The 23,042-nt window shown below is 39.7% G+C and overlaps 1 protein-coding gene across 3 annotated transcripts in view; it reads right to left on the bottom strand.

Moving 5' to 3' along the window:
• Positions 1-23,042, bottom strand: part of dock8 (dedicator of cytokinesis 8) — a 187,996-nt gene that overhangs the window by 116,172 nt on the left and 48,782 nt on the right. For all 3 annotated transcript variants that reach the window (XM_034170521.1, XM_034170523.1, XM_034170524.1), the window contains exons 6-8: positions 12,684-12,893; positions 12,470-12,555; positions 9,582-9,648 (exon numbers count right to left, since the gene is read on the bottom strand). In XM_034170521.1, coding sequence (XP_034026412.1) covers positions 9,582-9,648; positions 12,470-12,555; positions 12,684-12,893 — 363 coding nt within the window. The remainder of the gene's footprint in view (positions 1-9,581; positions 9,649-12,469; positions 12,556-12,683; positions 12,894-23,042) is intronic.

Raw genomic sequence — 23,042 nt, 5'->3', positions numbered from 1 at the left:
CAGGATGAAGAGAATTAAAACCTCATTTGAGATTACCATGATCCTTCACAAACACAGAGCCATAAAAAAACTAAAAGACTTCTCCATGTCAATAAGAAGCACATGACACACCACATCCACAAAAGAAGCAAGACTGAACAAAATAATAGAAACATACTGATTATTAAATCAGCATATTAATTCACTGAATTCTCTGATGTTTGGGTCTTAGTGAGACTATTGAATGAATGAATTTATCTGGCACAGAGACTCAACAATAACATAAAAAACTGATACACAAGACAATTCCACAGTGACGTGTGACCGAAAGGGGGTGAGCAGAAGCAAAGCTTATAAACGCCCACCCCCATCCATCCATCCATCCATCCATCCATCCATACACACACACACATTACCAACCCCCAGAGCAAGCACACAGGTGACAGTGGTAAGGAAAAACTCCCTCTGATGTATTGAGGAAGAAACCTCAAGCAGACCAGACTCTAAGGGGTGACCCTCTGCTTGGGCCATGCTACAAACATTTAACACAACACAAACTCAAGTCCCATCATCATAAACATATCTAGTGTAGATACATACATATATACACATACCTACACTCAACAAAAATATAAACGCAACACTTTTGGTTTTGCTCCAATTTTGTATGAGATGAACTTAATGATCTAAAACTTTTTCCACATACACAATATCACCATTTCCCTCAAATATTGTTCACAAACCAGTCTAAATCTGTGATAGTGAGCACTTCTCCTTTGCTGAGATAATCCATCCCACCTCACAGGTGTGCCATATCAAGATGCTGATTAGACACCATGATTAGTGCACAGGTGTGCCTTAGACTGTCGACAATAAAAGGCCACTCTGAAAGGTGCAGTTTTGTTTTATTGGGGGGGATACCAGTCAGTATCTGGTGTGACCACCATTTGCCTCATGCAGTGCAACACATCTCCTTTGCATAGAGTTGATCAGGTTGTCAATTGTGGTCTGTGGAATGTTGGTCCACTCCTCTGGCTGTGCGAAGTTGCTTGATATTGGCAGGAACTGGTACACGCTGTCGTATACGCCGGTCCAAAGCATCCCAAACATGCTCAATGGGTGACATGTCCGGTGAGTATGCCGGCCATGCAAGAACTGGGACATTTTCAGCTTCCAAGAATTGTGTACAGATCTTTGCAACATGGGGCCATGCATTATCCTGCTGCAACATGAGGTGATGTTCTTGGATGTATGGCACAACAATGGGCCTCAGGATCTCGTCACGGTATCTCTGTGCATTCAAAATGCCATCAATAAAATGCACCTGTGTTCTTCGTCCATAACAGACGCCTGCCCATACCATAACCCCACCGCCACCATGGGCCACTCGATCCACAACACTGACATCAGAAAACCGCTCACCCACACGACGCCACACACGCTGTCTGCCATCTGCCCTGGACAGTGTGAACCGGGATTCATCCGTGACGAGAACACCTCTCCAATGTGCCAAACGCCAGCGAATGTGAGCATTTGCCCACTCAAGTCGGTTACGACGACGAACTGGAGTCAGGTCGAGACCCCGATGACGAGCATGCAGATGAGCTTCCCTGAGACGGTTTCTGACAGTTTGTGCAGAAATTCTTTGGTTATGCAAACCGATTGTTTCAGCAGCTGTCCGAGTGGCTGGTCTCAGACAATCTTGGAGGTGAGCATGCTGGATGTGGAGGTCCTGGACTGGTGTGGTTACACGTGGTCTGCGGTAGTGAGGCTGGTTGGATGTACTGCCAAATTCTCTGAAACGCCTTTGGAGACGGCTTATGGTAGAGAAATGAACATTCAATACATGAGCAACAGCTCTGGTTGACATTCCTGCTGTCAGCATGCCAATTGCACGCTCCCTCAAATCTTGCGACATCTGTGGCATTGTGCTGTGTGATAAAACTGCACCTTTCAGAGTGGCCTTTTATTGTGGGCAGTCTAAGGCAGACCTGTGCAGTAATCATGGTGTCTAATCAGCATCTTGATATGGCACACCTGTGAGGTGGGATGGATTATCTCAGCAAAGGAGAAGTGCTCACTATCACAGATTTAGACTGATTTGTGAACAATATTTGAGGGAAATGGTAATATTGTGTATGTGGAAAAAGTTTTAGATCTTTGAGTTCATCTCATACAAAATGGGAGCAAAACCAAAAGTATTGCGTTTATATTTTTGTTGAGTGTACATACACCTACACATACATACATACATACCTACATACATATGCAATGCGTGTTATTTTATACTACATATTTACAAGATAGAAAAACAAAGTGCACACAACTAACCAATGATCAACAAAACACCCTAACCCTCAACACTCTTCCTCCTCCCTATACCTAGAAAAAACCATGTGTCTATACCACTACTTAAACTGGTTCATGCTTGGACATTGCTTGAGCTCCACCCTCAATCTGTTCCACATCCTCACTCCGCAAACAGAAATACAAAAGCCTTTTAATGTTGTATGTGCCCACTGATGTTTTAAATTAAACTCCCCCCTCAGATTATAATCCCCTACTGTATTAAAGAACATGTTTTTAATATTTCCAGGAAGTAAATTGTTTATTGCTTTATACACGATTTGTACTGTTTGAAAATGAACCAGATCAGTAAATTTTAAAATTTTTGATTTTAAGAATAGTGAATTTGTGTGGTCTCTATAACCAGTATTATGAATTATTCTTATAGCTCTTTTCTGCAGTATGAATAATGGTTGTGTTGTACATTTATCATTTTTGCCCCAGACCTCTGCACAATAGTGTAAATATGGTAAGATCAGTGAGCAATAGAGAATGCGGAGCGAGTTGTGGTCCAGAATGTATTTAACTTTGTTCAGAACTGAAATGTTTCTTGACAGTTTGCTCTGTATATGTTTTATATGAGACTTCCAGTTTATTTTATCATCAATTATCACCCCAAGAAACTTAGTTTCATATTAAAGTGTTGTATGAGACTGCATATTGTGTTGTAATCAAGCAAACATTCTGGTAAGTAAATTGCATCCAGTTATTGCACATTTCATGTGATTCATCTTCATTTATAGCAAATTTCCTGTATTTCACATAAGTAGGTTACATTTTATATCATGTAGCAAGTTGCTTAAATTTGACTGAATAACTGAAGAATAAATATGCTCTGTTAGACAAATTATATTCCATTTGAACAATCAGTGAGTAATCTGGAGACATAAATTTCTTGCATTCTTCAAATGGCCAGTGTAATCTACATTTTGATAATTTGTCATGTGATTAATGCATAAAAATAAATCATTTTCTGGACTATAGGTCACAGTGTTTTTTAAGCTTCTTTGGTTAGTCCTGCGACTTAAATTTTTAAGAGACTTATGTCAAAAAATACTGCATTATCAATTATCTGGTGATACATCCAAAAGCAAAACCCATGGTTTTCTAGGGGACTACAAAAATCCCTATTCAGAAAAAACAAGTTGTATAAAAACTATTTATCATCTCCTTCACCTTTAAATTTATATACTTACAAAGTCTATAAAAATAAATACACTACTCTTCTTAGGGCTGCAAAGAGGAAATACTTCAGTGATAATTTCCATAAATCAATAAACAATATTAAAGGGACCTGGAAAATAATCAATGAACTACTTAAAAAGAAAACATGTTCATCAAAATATCCGTCTCAGATGGATCTAGATGTTTCTCTGATCCCTTTGACATTGTTTGCAAGTTTAATAATTTCTTTTCAAATGTCGGTGCTTCTCTTGCAAAGAAAATTGATTCCACAAATATAAATCCGGTTATTTACATCAAAGGTTCATTCCCTTCTGTGAGTGAATTTGAACCTACAAATTCCAATAAGGATGGGAGATCATCACTGGACTACGTCCATCTGCAGCTGGTCATGATGGAATAAGTACATCTATTGTAAAATACGTCATACATGAAATTTCTGAACCACTTACACATATCTTTTCATTGTCCTTGCAAACGGGCATTGTACCTTCTGATTTAAAGATTGCTAAAATCATACCGTTGTTTAAAAAAGGTGACCCAGCATCTTTTTCAAATTATCGGCCTATTTCAGTTTTTGCCATGTTTTTCAAAGATTCTGGAGAAACTTGTTTATAACAGATTAAATTATCATTTGCTTAAGAATTCAATTTTATATAACTATCAATACAGATTTCGGAAAAATCATTCAAAATATATGGTTCTGATTGAACTGATGGACAGAATTCATGCAGCTTTAGACAAAAGTGAATTTGTAATTGGTGTGTTTTTAGACCTTTCGAAAGCGTTTGATACAGTAAATCATGAAATTTAGCTTTCTAAGTTACAGAAATATGTATTTAAAGCAACTGTCCATAAATGGCTTAGTAATTATTTATTAGAGAGAAAACAATATGTTCTTCTGAATTTGGAATCTGAAATTAATTCTATAGACTGTGGAGTTCCTCAAGGTTCAATTTTGGGACTGCTTTTATTCATAATATATACCAATGATTTTGCATCTGTTTCTACTGCAACATTTCCATTGTTTGCTGATGATACAAACCTTTTTATTTCCAGCAAAGATATAGATGGTTTGGTTAAAAGTTTGGTTTAATTATATCTCTTGAATTATTCAATGTGGTTCAAAGTTAATAAATTATCGTTAAATATAAAAAGTATAATTTTATGTTATTTTCTGGCAATAAAAAATGTAATCATGATCAAATTAAAATTTACATAGACAACGAAGAAATATCAAGGGTCTCTTCTACATGTTTTTTGGGTGTATGGATGGATGACAAATTGTGTTGGAAAGAACACATTTTACATGTTTGTAAAAAAAAAAATTAAGTCAATAGGAATCATAAGCAAAACAAGATATTTTGTACATCACAAGTGTCTTTTAACATTATATTACAGTTTAGTTTATTAATTTAACTTATTGCAATATTGTATGGGGAAGCCCCTTTGTAACTTCTATAAACAAAATTTTTCTCTTACATAAAAAAATTTGTTCGAATAGCTACCTTTTCGAAACCTAGTGCTCCTAATGCACCTTTGTTTTTAAATTGCAGCTCTTAAATATCTATCATATAAATATTTTCCTGACCTGTATATTTGTCTTCAGAGCTCTTCACAATAATAGTTTGCCTTTTTTATTAAATATTATTTTGTGCATAACCATCAAATTCATAATTATCCGACAAGGCAGACCTCACATTTGCATTTAGTTTTGCATAGAATGACTCGTTATCAGTGTCACATTAGATATCATGGTGTCAAATCTTGGAATAATACAGTACATCTTCTAAATCCACCCATCACCTTATACAGATATAAAAGTGGATTAAAAGCAGAGTTCCTGTATGAGTATTTATAATGTTAATACATTACCTGGTTTTAACTGATTCAAACATCTTATACTTCATGAATTGATTTAATTCTTTTGTTTATTGTTGTGATATTTTTGTTTTTCTTTTTGTTTGGGAGTGGGTTTTCGATAAGCCTCTTTGGCTTCTACCTCTCCCCTGCACAGTATTTTCATATTGTTTCTTTTCATCATTATAATCTCATGTTTATATATGTATGTGCATGTATGTATGTATATATATATATATATATATATATATATATATATATATGTATGTATGTATGTGCATTTTTTAATTTTCTTTCTATTGTGATTCTCATTTGTGCTAAATAAATAAATAAATCTACGATCACAAGATGTCCCCGTCTACATGTGTGACAAGTGGCACCTGCATACCGATCTCAATGAGGTACTGTACAATAGGGGTGGGCGATATGACCTAAAATTCATATCACTGTATAAATTGAATCCCTTCACGGTAACGGTATATATCACAATATAAATTTAAGTGTAAAAATTATAATGCAAGTGTTCTGAATGGCTCCCTTAGCAAAGCTAAATTGAGAAAAATAAAGTAACAACAAAAACAAAAACAGATGTAATTTTGAGAACATTTATTGTGTGGATCTCAAAATTAGAGCTACAATTTGCCAGTTTACATCTAAGATGGAAGCCTAGATTTGATCTTTTGGTATACTTGTTGTTGGGTCAGTGACTGAAGTTTCTTCTCAGGAACACTAGATGACACACCCACTCTCAATACATGAACTCTTTTCAGGACAGAGGTATTTCCTCATTTCCAAAATGCAACCACCACCACCAAAAATTACTTAATTTACTCATCGTTGAAGTCAGTTTGAGTAAACTGTTGTTCCCTGGCTGATGTGTTATTTAATGTGGCACTTTTTGATGAGCTATAGGGTTTTATACCTCTAAAATGTTATTGGCAAGCCCTATTTTACCCATTTTGAGTGGTTTTGAATTAATTGAAAGCAAGAATGGTTGACAAAAAATGACTTAGGTTGTAATGTTCAATATCAAGCTTTTCTGTATGTTTCTGTCAAAGTCTGAGTTAATAAAATAAATGATCGTGAAAAGGTTATAAATAATGCTGAAAAGGTTAAAAACGCATTAATATTTCATCATGGATACAGCATTGTCAAAAATGTGTCAAAAATGACACAGAATACCTTTTAGTCCAGTGAGGAAGAAGAGGCCTGTGTCTCACAATTTAACACTGTGACACTGACTGTGAATGTAAATTTACACACAGTAGCTTAGTTTTTCTGTCATATTGACAGTTTTGCTTTTCCAACATTTTAAGTGGGATTGCATAACTTTTCTTTAACAGAATAAATTAAATATAAAAAATAATGTTTGAACAAGAGCTGCCTGAACCTGAACTGATTTTTCAAACCTGCTCTTTTAAAAATGAAATGTAAATAAATAAATAAAAACTTTCTACAAATGATTGTGAGATCATGCGGAAACAGTAAACAGTTTTTACGGTTGCTCTTTTCATGTGAAAATGAGTGAAGCTCCCCCTCCTCCTCCACTCTCTCCCTCGCCACTCCCCTCGCTCAGTCAGACTGTTTTTCTTCCTTCAACCAAACTTGGGAGCTTTTTGAGAACATGAAGCCTTTCAACTATAATAAATCGTAACTTTCTGAAAGTACAGCAGCTACGGATGCAGAGTTATTGGGTTAACTGGATTATTTAATGAAATATTTTAATTGAGTTTTTTGGGGGCGCTGTTCAGAGTGCTCGAGCTGATTAGAGAACAGGCAGCTGACGGCACAGTAATGCTGAAAACAGATGCTGCGGCCAGTTGTCAGGCTAACGCTGCTGTTTTTCAGCATCACTGAGCTGTTTGTCAGTGTCTCTGTACCGGCTGCATCACACATCTCACATGAACAGTGAGAGACACACTTTTGCTCAGAACACCCCACCCCCCCAAAATGGATGCCTGCAACACATTTCAAAAAAGCTGGGACAGGGGCAACAATGCTCAAAGAACACCTGTTTGGAACATTCCACAGGTGACCGGGTTAACTGGAAACGGGTGAGTGTCATGATTGGGTAGAAAGGAGCATCCCCTAAAGGCTCAGCCGTTCACAAACAAAGATGGGGCGAGGATCACCACTTTGTCAACAACTGTGTGAAGAAATAGTCCAACAGTTTAACGTTTCTCAATGTTCAATTGCAAGGAATTTAGGGATTCCATCATCTACAGTCCATAATATCAGACGATTCAGTGAATCTGGAGAACTTTCTACACGTAAGTGGCACGGCCGAAAAGCAACATTGAATGCCCGTGACCTTCGATCCCTCAGGCGGCACTGCATTAAAATCCGACATCATTGTGTAAAGCAGGGGTGGGCAACTTGTTCCAGAAAGGGCCAAGGGGGTGCAGGTTTTCTTTGCAGCCACTGACTCCACCAGGTGATTTCACTGATTAACTGATTTCATCTGCTCAAAGTTATATTAATCAGTGAAATCACCTGGTGGAGTCAGTGGCTGCAAAGAAAACCTGCACCCTCTTGGCCCTTTCTGGAACAAGTTGCCCACCCCGGTGTAAAGGATCTTACCGATTGGCTCAGCATCACTTCAGAAAACCACTGTCAGTTAACACAGTTCATCGCTACATCTACAAGTGCAAGTTAAAACTCTACCATGCAAAGCGAAAGCCACACATCAACAACATCCAGAAACGCCGCCGCCTTCTCTGGGCCCGAGCTCATCTGAAATGGACAGACACAAAGTGGAAAAGTGTGCTGTGGTCTGATGAGTCCACATTTCAAATTGTTTTTGGAAATCATGGACGTCATGTCCTCCAGACAAAAGAGGAAAAAGACCATCCAGATTGTTACCAGCGCAAAGTTCAAAAGCCAGCATCTGTGATGGTATGGGGGTGTGTTAGTGCCCACGGAATGGGCAACTTACAAATCTGTGATGGCACAATCAATGCTGAAAGGTACATCCAGGTTTTGGAGCAACACATGTTGCCATCCAAGCAACATCTTTTTCAGGGTCATCCCTGCTTATTTTAGCAAGACAATGCCAAGCCACATTCTGCATGTTACAACAGCATGGCTTCATAGTAAAAGAGAGCGGGTACTAGACTGGCCTGCCTGCAGTCCAGACCTGTCGCCCATTGAAAATGTGTGGCGCATTATGAAGCGCAAAATATGACAACGGAGACCCCAGACTGCTGAACAACTGAAGTCATACATCATGCAAGAATGGGAAAGAATTCCACCTACAAAGCTTCAACAGTTAGTGTCTTCAGTTCCCAAATGCTTATTGAGTGTTGTTAGAAGGAAAGGTGATGTAACACAGTGGTAACCATACCACTGTCCCAGCTGTTTTGAAATGTATTGCAGGCATCCATTTCAAAATGAGCAAATATTTGCACAAAAACAATAAAGTTTATCAGTTTGAACATTAAATATCATGGCTTTGTGGTGTATTCAATTGAATATAGGTTGAAGAGGATTTGCAAATCATTGTATTCTGTTTTTATGTACATTTTACAAAACGCCCCAACTTCATTGGAATTGGGGTTGTAATTACACCCATACTATAATGCTGAAAATAAGGCATTTGAATTTTTTTTTTAATGAGCATGATACAGTAACATCATTGCTATAAAAACAGCCATTTCCCTAGAATCACCTCGCACACATGAAACATGATCTTGGCTTCAAAATGATTGGTCATCATTGATGACTATTTCAACTGAATTCCAAGAGGTATTTACCATCTCATATCCACTCTCTGCCTTTTATCTGCTGACTTGTCATATAATGAGGGATTAATATACAAGCAGCCAAGTGTACAGTTACTTTTAGTCACTTTCACACTAAAAGTACTTTGATTCCTACATCATTCTTCCAATTTCGATGCAATTTCCCCAAAATGGAAGCACAGTTACTTTCTACCTCAATATGCTGCAGGAAACAACTGAAATAAGAGATTACTCAATGTCCAAAAACACATCCACAAGGATGTTACTGTAGAGGCACAATATGAATAAGCTGGAAAACATATCTAACCCAAGAAAATTTTAAGTGCTCCACCAGTTGTCACAAGTACACCAGGAATTGATCATCTCACAAATATATGCACAGTGCAATGCACAACTTGCAGTGTAATAATTTGTCCCTAGAGTGTGCAGTGTTGCACATATCCTCTATATTTATGCATGATTGCCTAACCTTACCTTTTTCTTCTCCTTTAGGTCGTACAAAGAGAGACTGGTAAATAAAGGCTCAATGTCAATCTCAAACCTAGAACAAGAAAGAGAAAAGGGAAATTTGAAATTCACTAACAGTAAAGGAAACAAAATACTCCACACCAGTACTTAGGATTTGCCTTGTACTGTATTAAGATTCATTTGTATCCTATTAGGAAACAACTCCATGTTCTACAGTGATGACATGATTGAAGTGAAAGTTAAAGGAAGGGAGCAAAGCTGCCAAACCACCACATGCCGGGAAATGGGTTCAACTACAACATTTGGCAGTTTTATGGACTGAAAGAATGACAAGAGAGGAGTGAAAAGCTCAGACGCGCACACGCACGCACACACACAGTGTAAATGTCAGGCAGAGACATTGATAAAAGTAGAGAATGAGAAAGCGATGGCCTAGAGAAGAAAAACAGCCTCTGCACAGCAGTGTTCCACCCGCCATACTGATCTGTCACCACATCAACTGTTTGCCTTCAAAACCAGCCACTCAGTCTTTCATCATGATGAGATGTGACAAATAAAGATGTCCTATATGTTAAATGGCAAGTAAAACAGGTACAGAAAAAGTGAGGAGTACAAAATGTTACATTTAACAAAAAATAAACTGTTGGCTTTTTATCCATCAGTCCAAGCATGTAGCCTCTAAAATACAGTGATACCGTGTGTTTTGAGAAATACATACTATCATATAGTAACCCACCAAATTAAAATGAAATGCCCTTTCAAATATGGTGAAATCTGATGAATCAGATCAAGAGAAAAAGTAATTATGTTTTGCCTATATATCATCTCACAGATGCATCTGCCAACAGCTAGATGGTGAGTGGATGCTTGTTTGATGAAGGATTAGGAGCAAGTGTGGCTATCAGTGAGAGACAGGCTGCTTCTGCAACCATTATTTAGTGACTGTTTCAGTCGTTACACTCTAAAACCCAAATAACACTGTTCAAAACACTTAACACAACTTCCATATGTGTGTTTATGCATTTTGTTTTTTGGTCCATTTCTTTAATTTACTAATGCTAGGTCAGATGGTCAACAAGGCCACCACTGCTTGTTAACAACGTTTCTCAACGTTCAATTGCAAGGAATTTAGGGATTCCATCATCTACAGTCCATAATATTAGACGATTCAGCGAATCTGGAGAACCTTCCACACGTAAGTGGCAAGGCAGAAAACCAACATTGAATGCCCGTGACAGACAGCTAAAATTATAGAGCTACAGTGCATCCAGAAAGTATTAATAGCACTTCACTTTTTCCACATTTTTATTTTTTATTTGTTTTTTATGCCTTAGTCCAAAAATGGATGAAATTAATTTTTTCTTCAAAATTCTACACACAATACCATAACATTTTTGCAAATTTATTAAAAAAACAAAACAAAAACAAAGAAATCACATGTACATAAGTAACTTTCCACAGCCTTTGCCAAGAAGCTCAAAGTTGAACTCAGGTGCATCCTGTTTCCACTGGTCATCCTTGAGATGTTTCTACAGCTTAATTGAAGTCCACATGGGGTAAATTCAGTTGATTGAACATGATTTGGAAAGATGCACACCTCACTACATATAAGGTCCCACAGTTGACAGTGCATGTCAGAGCACAAACCAAGCATGAAGTCAAAGGAATTGTCTGTACAGCTCTGAGACAAGACTGTCTCAAGGAACAAATCTTGGGGAAGGGTACAGAAACATTTCTGCTTCTTTGAAGGTTCTAATGAGCACAGTAGCATCCATCACCCGTATGTTTGGACTCCTCCTGGAGATGGCCACCTGTTTAAACTAAGCAATCCCAAGGGCCTTAGTCAGGGAGGTGACCAAGAACGCGATGGTCACTCTGTCAGAGCTCCAGCATTCCTCTGTGGAGAGAGGAGAACCTTCCAGAAGGACAACCATCTCTGCAGCAATCAACCAATCAGACCTGTATGGTACAGTGGCCAGAAAGAAGCCACTCCTTAGTAAAAGGAAGATGGCAGCCTGCCTGGAGTTTGCCAAAAGGCACCTGAAGGACTCTCAGACCATGACAAACAAAAATCTCTGGTCTCATGAGACAAAGACTGAACGCTTCAGTGTGAATGCCAAGTGTCATGTTTGGCAGAAACCAGGCACCATCCCTACAATGAAGCATGGTGGTGGCAGCATCATGCTATGGGCATGTTTTCAGCAGCAGGAACTGGGAGACTAGTCAGGATTGAGGGAAAGCTGAATGCAGCAATGTATAGAGACATCCTGGATGAAAACTTGTTCCAAAGTGCTCTTGACATCAGACTGCGGTGACGATTCATCTTTCAACAGGACAATGATGCTAAGTACACAGCCAAGATATCAAAGGAGTGACTTCAGGACAACTCTGTGAATGTCCTTGAGTGGTCCAGCCAGAGCCTAGACCTGAATCCGAATGAACATCTCTGGAGAGATCTGAAAATGGCTGTACACCAGCGCTCCCCATACAACCTGATGGAGCTTGAGAGCTGCTACAAAGAGGAATGGGCAAAACTACCCAAAGATAGGTGTGCCAAATTTGTGGTATCATATTCAAAAAGACTTGAGGCTGTAATTGCTGCCAAAGGTGCATCACCAAAGTGATGCACCTTTGGCATACTGAACAGCATACTGATGTACATGTGATTTGTTTGTTTTTAATAAATTTACAAAAATTTAAAAAAATGCTTTTCATGTTGTCATTATAGGGTGTTGTGAGTATAGTATAAATAAAGTATAAAGAAAAAAAAAAGTTTATTCCATTTTGGAATATGGCTGTAACATGACATTGTGTGGAAAAGGTGAAGGGCTGTGACTACTTTTCGGATGCACTGTATTCTCCCGCCACCATATTTATGAAAACGTCCAACATACTTGATAGCCTGGCATCGAATCAGGATGTGATCCCCACTGTGTTCTTTAGGACATTCAGGATTAGGCCGCATCACCACTGTATCTTCCTGAAACACAGTATCAGATAACATTTTTCAAACTGCACAGAAGAAAGAAAGGTTGAATAAGACTTTTGTCACAGAAAGCAAATGTTTTCTTAGAGCATACACACACTTCTGCAAAGTCATTATCTCACCTCTTCAGGTGGTGGATAGAGTGCAAACAGCTCAGGTTGTCTGTTCGCCTGCCGTACCTCCTGGTTGAAGCGATCAAGCTCCTCATGGCTGGTGAAGTGCAACAACCCATCCACTCTAGGGTCAGGGTTCAAAGTCCTCAGATTAAAGTCACATGAAGTCAGTGTGCGGCCAGCATCATCAGTCAGCCCTGCTAGTGAGGGAGACTTGACCTACAGCCATACAGAGAAGGAAAGGGGCAGAGACAGAAAGAGAATTTGGGAAATGAATAGGAATGAAAACATGAGAGGGAAGAATGGGGCAGGAGGACAGAAAAAAATAACACCTCACAAAGTAAGGTGGAAGTAAAGCAGACTGTCCTAAAGGAACAAAATTAGTACCATGTTAACAGACACTTGTTCCAAAGTTGTTGAAAATGGCCTGACTATTTACTTTTGGATTTTTTTCTTGTTGTCATCATCAATGGACCTGATATAGTCTGCATGTTGATTGGTTATGTTTTATGACAGGGAACTGGAGACCTTCTGTTTCAGAGCAAGCCCATCAGCTGCTTCTGCCAATGACTTACCTATAACATGAATTTTAAACTAGTACCAGTATTTTCAAAATGTGCTTATATATATATATATATATATATATATATATATATATATATATATATATATATATATATATATATATATATATACATACATATACATATATATATATATACATATACATACACACACAAACAACAAGGTATGTTTTACATGTTCAGCAAGGCTGTGCAATCAGTTATATGCAAATGTGATGGGATAATGAGTCTCTTTAACTTTCCTTGTGAAAAACAGTGTAAATGTATACAAATTTGCATATTCTCAAGATGATTTTGTGTTGTTTAGTCTTTCCTAAGTGTGAAAGAAATATTTTGACTAAATCACAAACTAGCCTAAATATGTTAAATCAGACAGACAGCTGTTTGTGGGGCAATATACATAAACTAATAAGTTAAGCGACTGAAGCAAATGGGAGCTTTATTAGCAGACTGATGGCTTTAAGAAACAGACATAAAGAAACATGAGACTGAGATCTGATATAGAAAACACAATTTACCCCCAAATACAAATTAGCTAGATGCTTTTGCTGTCTTATAATAGATTATGAAAATAATCATTTGCCTTAATCATTAGATAACTGTTTTATGCCACATCACATCCACTAAAACCTCATGTCAGTTAAGAGGCTGGAGTATGTCACCTGCCCACTCATGCCCAGTGGGGGAGTGCTCCTCACGACTTGTGTCTGTGACAAAATCAAACAGAGGAGCAGCTTATAATGTACAAAAATAAAACATTCTCACCCACAACCAGGACCAAGCATCTGTCCAATCTGCTACCACAGAATTTTTTTTGTCTGTATTGTGATATATTTTGAGTGACAAATCAGCAAAAATAATCCTCTCTTCTTGTTCGCACAAATAAATAAATAAATAAAATCACAGCACCTCTATGAAAAGTTGATTTTCATCTTAAAAGTGCTCTGAGCAGGTACATAAAAAAAAGCAATCGGCTCTGAAAAACAGACACTGGGTGAAATATATACCGTACTTTCTGGAGTATAAGTTGCATTTTTTTTTTTTTTTTTTTTTTTTTTTTTACTAGTTTGGGAGGCCCTGCGACTTATACGCCAGTAAGACTTATATACCGAAAAGTCACAAGTTTGTTTTTAATATAGTAATTATTAAGGGTGTAACTGCACATGTATTTGTACTGAACCGTTTCGGTACGGGACGCTCGGTTCGGTACAGGGCTGTTCACAGGTGAGTTCATGTTGGGTGTGTTTACATTCAGTGTTGCCAACTTAGCAACTTTCTCGCTAAATCTGGTGACTTTCCAAACCCTCTTGACGACTTATTTTCTCAAAAGCGACTAGCGACAAATCTAGCTACTTTTCCTGGTGTTACCGGAGACTTTTCTGATGTTTGGCGACTGAAAGTGAAAATCTGTTGTCATCAAGCGGCAGCGGGTCTCCCCTTCCTCCTTCTCCTCCACTGCAGCAGCCTGAAAGCACTGAGTGGAGGGATTTCTACAATCCTCCTCACTCGGACTCGCTCAGCCTGCTGACCTTGTTCGCTACACTGTGATTAAATAGTCCGCAGACTTTGAGAAGCCCTGACCTTGAGAAGTTATTTTATTTTAAGAAGTGATGGCCAATTTTAATGGCAAAATAAATAAACAAACCAAGAATCAAGTTTGTGGTGGTTTTACTCACTTTTTTGCCTCTCCCACAATGTTTTTGTTTTCAAAACTCTATTTAAAAAGATGTAAGAGGTCTATTAGAAAAGTATCCGACCTTATTATTTTTTTCAAAAACCATATGGATTTGAATCACGTGTGATTACATCAGACATGCTTGAACCCTCATAGGCATGCGAGAGTTTTTTCACGCCTGTCGGTTACGTCATTCGCCTGTGGGCAGTCTTTGAGTGAGGAGTCGCCCACCCTCTCGTCGTTTTTTCATTGTTTAGGAATGGCTCAGAGACTGCTGCTTTGTTTGATAAAATTTTTTTCAAAAACTGTAAGGCACAACTGAGTGGACACCATTCGATAAATTCAGCTGGTTTTCGGTAAAATGGCTGATGAGAGATTTTGGTCTGGTAGTGTCGCTGTAAGGACGGCCCACGGCGCCTGACGGTGATCTGCGCTTCGAGGCGGCAGTGTCTCGCCGTTTCAAGTTGAAAACTTCCACATTTCAGGCTCTGTTGACCCAGGAAGTCGTCAGAGAACAGAGAACTTTCAGAAGAAGTCGGCATGAGGAGTTTATTCGGACATTCCATTGTTAACGGACATTTTGTAATGAAAGAACGTGCGGGCAGAGTCGCATGTCGGGCCGGACCCGACCGCGGGGGGTCACGACAGGAAAAACACCTCCGTTGGAAACCTTAACGGGCAAGTTGGAACATGCCCAAGCTGTTGAACAATTTCTCAGTTACTCACTTGTTGAAAGCCATCAAAAGCCGCCTGAATTTTACAAATGGTTTTCAACATGGAGGTGTTTTTCCTGTCGCGGCGCACACAGATTTGCCGAGTTGTCACGGAAACGACTCGGCGAATTTGCGCGCACATCTTTCATTAAAAAATGTCCTTAAACAGTGGAATGTCCGCATAAAGTCCTCATGCCGGCCTCTTCTGAATCTTCTCTGTTCTCTCACGACGTCCTGGGTGAATTAAGCCTTAAATTAGGATGTTTTCAGGTCGAAACAGGCCGACGACAGCGCCTGGAAGCGCTGCATGACGTCCCGGTCCGTGGAAAGTCCTTACACCGACAGAAACACCCCCTAATCTCTCATCAGCCGTTAAACTTTTCACCGAAAACCAGCTTAATTTCTCGAATAGTGTCCACTCAGATATTCCTCACAGGTCCAGAAAAAATTTTGATAAAGCAACGCGCGCCGTCTCGAGTAGCGTGTGAAACAAAGGAATTCAGCTGAGACGGCGGGACCACATCTCACTCAAGGCCTGCCCACAGGGAAATGACGTCACCGACACGCGTGAAAAAACTCACGCATGCGCACGAGGGTTCAAGCATGATTGGTGTAATCGCACGTCATTCAAATCCATATAGTAAAAAAAAAATAAATAAAAGGGTCGGTTTATTGTCTAATAGACCTCGTATATTAACAAACATGAAATGAACACTTCATAGAAAGAGATAGGGATTCTTTAACATTAATTCTCTTAAAAAAAAATTCCTTATAGAGTGTGACAGTTTTGGACAAGTTAATTTTTCTGGCAAAAAATATGAAGGTTGAATAAAATTGAACAGGGCTTCATGCTGGAACCGTTGTGCTGCTCTTTACTTGTGGAAAGGTTTTCTTAAAAGCCGTTTACTAGGAATGTATTTTTTTTATAATATTTCATACATTTGTCATTTATTTGAGAAAATTTTATTTAACTTATTATCAGGCAACACTTTGCAATTATTTTATTTTCCTGTTTGTATAATCTTACAATAAATTGTTGGTTTAAACAACAAGCAAATTTAGGTTTTGCATTTTGTTCCCATACTGTACCGAAAATGAACCGAAACACGACCTCAGAACTGAGGTACGTACAAAACCGTGATTTTTGTGTATCGTTACACTCAAATGTTTTTGAGTGCCCAGCTCTCCACAATTTCTCTTATACTCACTCGACTGGTAAGCCACTGAAAGCCGAGATAGAGGACAAGTTGGGACATGCCTAACACTCCAAAACGGAGGTGTTCTTTGTCTCGCTCCATCAGCGAATCCGTCGTGACGCGCGAAGCCTCCGCGCGGCTTTCCATGACAAAATCTCTTGTTAAAAGTGGAATCTGCCGGAAAATGGCTGATGTCCAGCTCTTGTGATAACCAGAGAAATTGCACACGACTGTCCCGGATCGACACAGCCATCCGTTTAGAAATGAAATGGTGGTTTCTGCCTGTCGATCGCGGCTCGGAGCGCGGCGCGCCGTGCGCCATTGTGGGCCGTCCTTAAAGCGGTAGTAACACTCTGTAATCTCTATGAAGCCCATAAAATTTTCACCGAAAGCCATGTGAATTTTCCGAATGGTTTCCAGCTGCCTGTCTCTAACAGTTTCTGAAAAAATTCTGATGGAACAAAGCCCAAATCATTCCGCCATTTCCTCGCAATGAAAAAAACAACGAGAGGGGTGGACCAGTGCTCACTCAAAGCCTGCCCACAGGCGAATGACACAACCGACAGGCGTGAAAAAACTCACGCATGCGCACGAAGGTTCATGCTTGGCTGACGTAAAAACATATGAATCAAATCCATATATTTTTTGCATAAAATAAAAAGGTCGGATACTTTTCTCACAGACCTCGTAGATGTTCTAAACCATGGTCTGCATGCCATAAAAAAAGTAACTAACTATTAAGTATATTGTTATGTTCACGTTTGTTGTTAATTTAAAATCTTCAGGTAGAATGTTCAAGATGTGGAAAATGTTGATGCTCAAGTAAATTGTACACAATTTCAAGTGGTATTATTCCATAATTTTAATTTTTTTTATAAGAAAAACTGACAGACATGTACAGTGAATGGAACCATACTGTGGCCTTAAAACCTAGATTTGTAACAAACCATGAGGGATGTATCATTACACCTCTATTGATTACATGATGGTGTCTTATAACAGCACCATGTAATAAAGAATAAGGCAAAAAAATTAAATAAAAAAATAAAACTGATGCTATCACAGTAGATTAACTTCCTCCTACTGTTATTTGCTGATGCCACAACTCTTACTTCAAACACCTAACTTTAAAAATGACCCTATTTCAGTGTTCTTCAATAAATGGAACGTGTCTGAAAGCAACATTTTATTCAGCAACTTTAAATTTTCCTCAAGCCTGCTACTTAAAATTAAACACAAAAGCACTTAAATTCTTTTCAACACCCTTAGCATTTAGGGAAATCCCACAATCACCATTCATCCCTGTGATAATTAAAGCATCACCAGAGTGAAGAAAAAGAGAGAGAATCTTTTTCTCCATGGGTTAGAGATGTCTCATGTTAGTACTGCAGCCATAAGGAATTACTCAAACTCAGCTTCAGGACAGGATGTAACCACTCTATTCTAACACTACGTCCCAATATGACCTGTCCCTCCTGTCACACCTCCTTTCTCATTTCTTTCACTCCCATCAACCATACGTTACACATCCCAATGTCAAAAACACCGGAAAGAACAGACTGAGCTCCCAGCAGGGTTCAAAGAGTTGAGATAACAGGATCCAAGAGGCTATCACAAAATGAACCCAGATCTTTGCTCAAGCAAACCAGAGTACAGAAGGACAATAGCACTGCTTTTTCATTTCTGTCACTCTATTTTTGGCATGAGATCATGGGAAGCCGCTACTGGTAATAAGGGCCTTTTGCGTGTTTAACTGGAACTGGCAAGGATGTGCTGACAAGAGGGGACTGGAAAGGCTGGTTTTTCGTGAGGAGTCTGCCAGTAGCTGAAAGTGGCTCTGATTGGAACTCAGATTGGCTGGGACACACTGATGCTGGAGTGAAGCATTTGGCCAACACAAAAGGGCCACAGAGAGAGAGCCCAGTCAAAGAGGATGGGAACTTGGCTCACATCAATGTCACTGGAAGTCTGGGGATCACATTTGCAATTAGGCCAAAACAAGATTGATTTTGGCATGCAACTATCAGCTGTGGAGTGCAGAAACATTGACAAATAGTTCATAGAATGGAAATGAATAGATCATGAAGACTGCAGCATTTATTTTATTCAGTTTAGTTATGTACAAGTCAGGCAGAAAGGCCCCTGTTACACTGCAAAGAGTGCTAGGAACCACAAAACTCCTGTTGTGTTCGCACTGAAAAAGAAAAAATCCCACACCACAGTTTCCTCACAACTCCCTCCGATGTGGAGGTTTGTGTTAATAAACATGGACAACCATGCTGCTCTCTGTGCATTTTCACTTCCCAAAAGGCACTTTTTAAACAAACACCCTGGCATTCAAGGGCAAAGCAGGAGAGAGAGGAAAAAGTTTTAGTTGTGTGTTAACATTTAGTTTGAAAGCATACAATGTATTTATTAGTTTAAGTAATTTCTCATTCAATATGTATCAGATCAATTTTCTTTTGATTATCATTTGAAGAGGAAGATCTGGGCTCTAGTTTTAGAAAATGTATTGTACATCTTTTCACTTGGAACAAAACTTGAATTTAATCTGTCCAGTACTGATACAGACTCTAATGCTGCATTCACACCGGGCGCGACGCGAGCGACTGCAGCCACAGGTTGCCATGTAATCCTTGTGTAAGGACGCGTTTTGGCACCAAACCACGCAGCGCGACGTGATGGACGCAAGTGAAGTGATGCGAGTGAAGCGATTTTGAGCGTTTTGCGCATTTGTGGCGCGATATTGCGTCGCGTCACGTCGCGCTGGCCTCCTCCCCAAGTTCAAAAATCTGAACTTTTTCGTCTCGTCGCGATGACCAATCAGGGACTGAATATGTAGTGACGTGGAGATGTCTGGAGTTTGACTGAAGATGTGAACATGTCCTGTATCTGGTAGCAGCCTGTGAGCAGGACTTATGTCTCTTTTGTCCTTTATTTCACAATGATGACAGAGTTTTTGGAGCGAACAGCAGCACCACAGCAGTGGGGAGCGGAGTTTCTTTTTATTTTTATTTTACGTGCGCGCAAATCGTCCTGAGATTATTTTACTTATTAACTACATAGCTGTATAATAAAGCAAATAGTGACTGCTTTCTAAACACAATTATGACAGTTTTTGGAGCGAGCAGCAGCCCTGCTTGCAGCAGCGGGAGCGGAGCTTTTTCCTTTTCCTTTTTCTTACGTGCGCGCGAGCGAATCGTCTGTAGAGAATATTTTATTAATTAACTACACAGATGTATAATAAAACAAATGGTGACTGGTTTCTAAACACAATTATGACAGAGTTTTTGGGGGGAAGAGACAGCTGCAGCAAGCAGCGGAGTTTCTTTTTTTTCTTTTTCTTTTTTTTTTAAATTGTTTACATGTGCGCGCGCGAATGGACAGTTGATCCTCAAACTGGGTCCCGCAGAGGTGGAAGGACCGCTGAAAGCGGCCGTCACCCAGACACAGCTCCTGCAGCAAATAATGATACCCTCTGTATTGGGGGCTTTCCACAGCAACTCGCTCCGTGTGATCAAGGTCCGTCATGTTAGCTTGACGGCCAACCGGAGCCGGCGAGCGGAATGGAAGCTCCTCCTATTTGATGACGCACCGGGGCGAAGTTTCGCAGCGGAAGTCCACGCAAGCAGAGCGACACACCGTTCGAAGGAGGCGCGTCTGTCGCCTGGCGACCCACGCGAATTTGTAGCGTCTGATCGCGCCCGGTGTCAACGCGGCTTAAGACTATATAATGTAATGGCATGGGGCAAGCAAAAAACACTCGGTACATCGCTTCTTTTCACAAAAATGTTATGAGTCATGTCTGGTAGCATGGTGAGGATCACTATAAAAGGACACATCCACATAGCGTTTGCTTGCTGTTTGCTGATCTGGCAACTGGGTGCTGGCAACATTTACAGAGAGACTGTCTCCTTAGCGACCGGAGTGAATGACACTCTTCTAATGAATACAAGGTTGTAATAGTTTCTTTTATTTCTGTTACCTGTCTATCACTTCTGTTAGTTTTTAAGTGCAACAGCTACAAATTTTAGCTCATTACTTTACTCCTGTGTGAATCCTAGGAGTGGTTAGCTTTTCTATACCATTTACCTTGCGCTAGATTTTGCAATACGTTTATGTTATCAGTGCATACTTTAAATTACATTACACTTTACATTAATCTTGCACAATGCTGACAAACAAGGTGGCCATCTTAGAGAGCTGTCTCCATAAGTGATACCCAGCTTTATCTATCCATGAAGCCAGAGGACACACACCAATTAGCTAAACTGCAGGATTGTCTTACAGACATAAAGACATGGATGACCTCTAATTTCCTGCTTTTAAACTCGGATAAAACTGTACTTGGCCCCACAAATCTTAGAAACATGGTGTCTAACCAGATCCTTACTCTGGATGGCATTATCCTGACCTCTAGTAATACTGTGAGAAATCTTGGAGTCATTTTTGATCAGGATATGTCATTCAAAGCGCATATTAAACAAATATGTAGGACTGCTTTTTTGCATTTACGCAATATCTCTAAAATTAGAAAGGTCTTGTCTCAGAGTGATGCTGAAAAACTAATTCATGCATTTATTTCCTCTAGGCTGGACTATTGTAATTCATTATTATCAGGTTGTCCTAAAAGTTCCCTGAAAAGCCTTCAGTTAATTCAAAATGCTGCAGCTAGAGTACTGGCAGGGACTAGAAGGAGAGAGCATATCTCACCCATATTGGCCTCTCTTCATTGGCTTCCTGTTAATTCTAGAATAGAATTTAAAATTCTTCTTCTTACTTATAAGGTTTTGAATAATCAGGTCCCATCTTATCTTAGGGACCTCATAGTACTATATCACCCCAATAGAGCGCTTCGCTCTCAGACTGCAGGCTTACTTGTAGTTCCTAAGGTTTGTAAGAGTAGAATGGGAGGCAGAGCCTTCAGCTTTCAGGCTCCTCTCCTGTGGAACCAGCTCCCAATTCAGATCAGGGAGACAGACACCCTCTCTACTTTTAAGATTAGGCTTAAAACTTTCCTTTTTGCTAAAGCTTATAGTTAGGGCTGGATCAGGTGACCCTGAACCATCCCTTAGTTATGCTGCTATAGACTTAGACTGCTGGGGGGTTCCCATGATGCACTGAGTGTTTCTTTCTCTTTTTGCTCTGTATGCACCACTCTGCATTTAATCATTAGTGATTGATCTCTGCTCCCCTCCACAGCATGTCTTTTTCCTGGTTCTCTCCCTCAGCCCCAACCAGTCCCAGCAGAAGACTGCCCCTCCCTGAGCTTGTTTCTGCTGGAGGTTTCTTCCTGTTAAAAGGGAGTTTTTCCTTCCCACTGTCGCCAAGTGCTTGCTCACAGGGGGTCGTTTTGACCGTTGGCGTTTTTACGTAATTATTGTATGGCCTTGCCTTACAATATAAAGTACCTTCGGGCAACTGTTTGTTGTGATTTGGCGCTATATAAATAAAATTGATTGATTGATTGATAAGTTAGAGCAGCTTCTTCCTATAGTGGAGTTAGACATCACAGGCACTCGAGACTAGCTTAGTGTAGGGCTGGCTAGGACATCTGTTAGCACTAGCTTAGGTTCACCGGCTAAAGACGATGGCATTCGGACTGTTCTTAGACAGAGGAACTACGGTAAGACTCGGTGCCCAGTTGTGGTACCCAGTTCACAGTCACAACTCATGATTGTGAACTCCTATTCAGCCTTGGACATGCCTGTTGCCCACGGGTGACTTCTACCCCCACCTCCAGAGCGAAATGGTATGCGCTAGTGATAGGGGATTCTATCACCCCCAAAGTTAGATTACAGATGCCACTTGACATTAAGTGTATTCTAGGGGCCCCAAGCACCTTTGCTGGCGGTGCACAAGGATAGTCAGACAAAGGAACATGACAGTAAATATAGCCACACAGTTATTCATGTCGGTGTCAATGATTTTAGGATGAGACAATCGGAGATCACAAAAATGGACATAGAGAAGAAGTGACCTCGCCAGAAAGATGTGTCAGCATCAATTAATAGTCTCTGGTCCTCTCTCGGGGCAATGATGAGGCATTTAGCAGGCTGACGTCATTGAATAGGTGGCTGGCATAGTTTTGTAGACAGCAAGGCTTTAGTTTTATTGATAACTGGCCCTCTTTCTGGGGTCACTGTGGGTGGCTGATACTAGACTGCCTTCACCCTACTGGTGAAGGTGCTATATTTATC

Source organism: Thalassophryne amazonica, chromosome 5 (assembly GCF_902500255.1).
Source record: "Thalassophryne amazonica chromosome 5, fThaAma1.1, whole genome shotgun sequence".
NCBI classification, from domain to species: Eukaryota; Metazoa; Chordata; class Actinopteri; order Batrachoidiformes; family Batrachoididae; genus Thalassophryne; species Thalassophryne amazonica.
The sequence above is the reverse complement of the archived record's forward strand: the minus strand, read 5'-3'. Positions and strand labels throughout refer to the sequence as shown.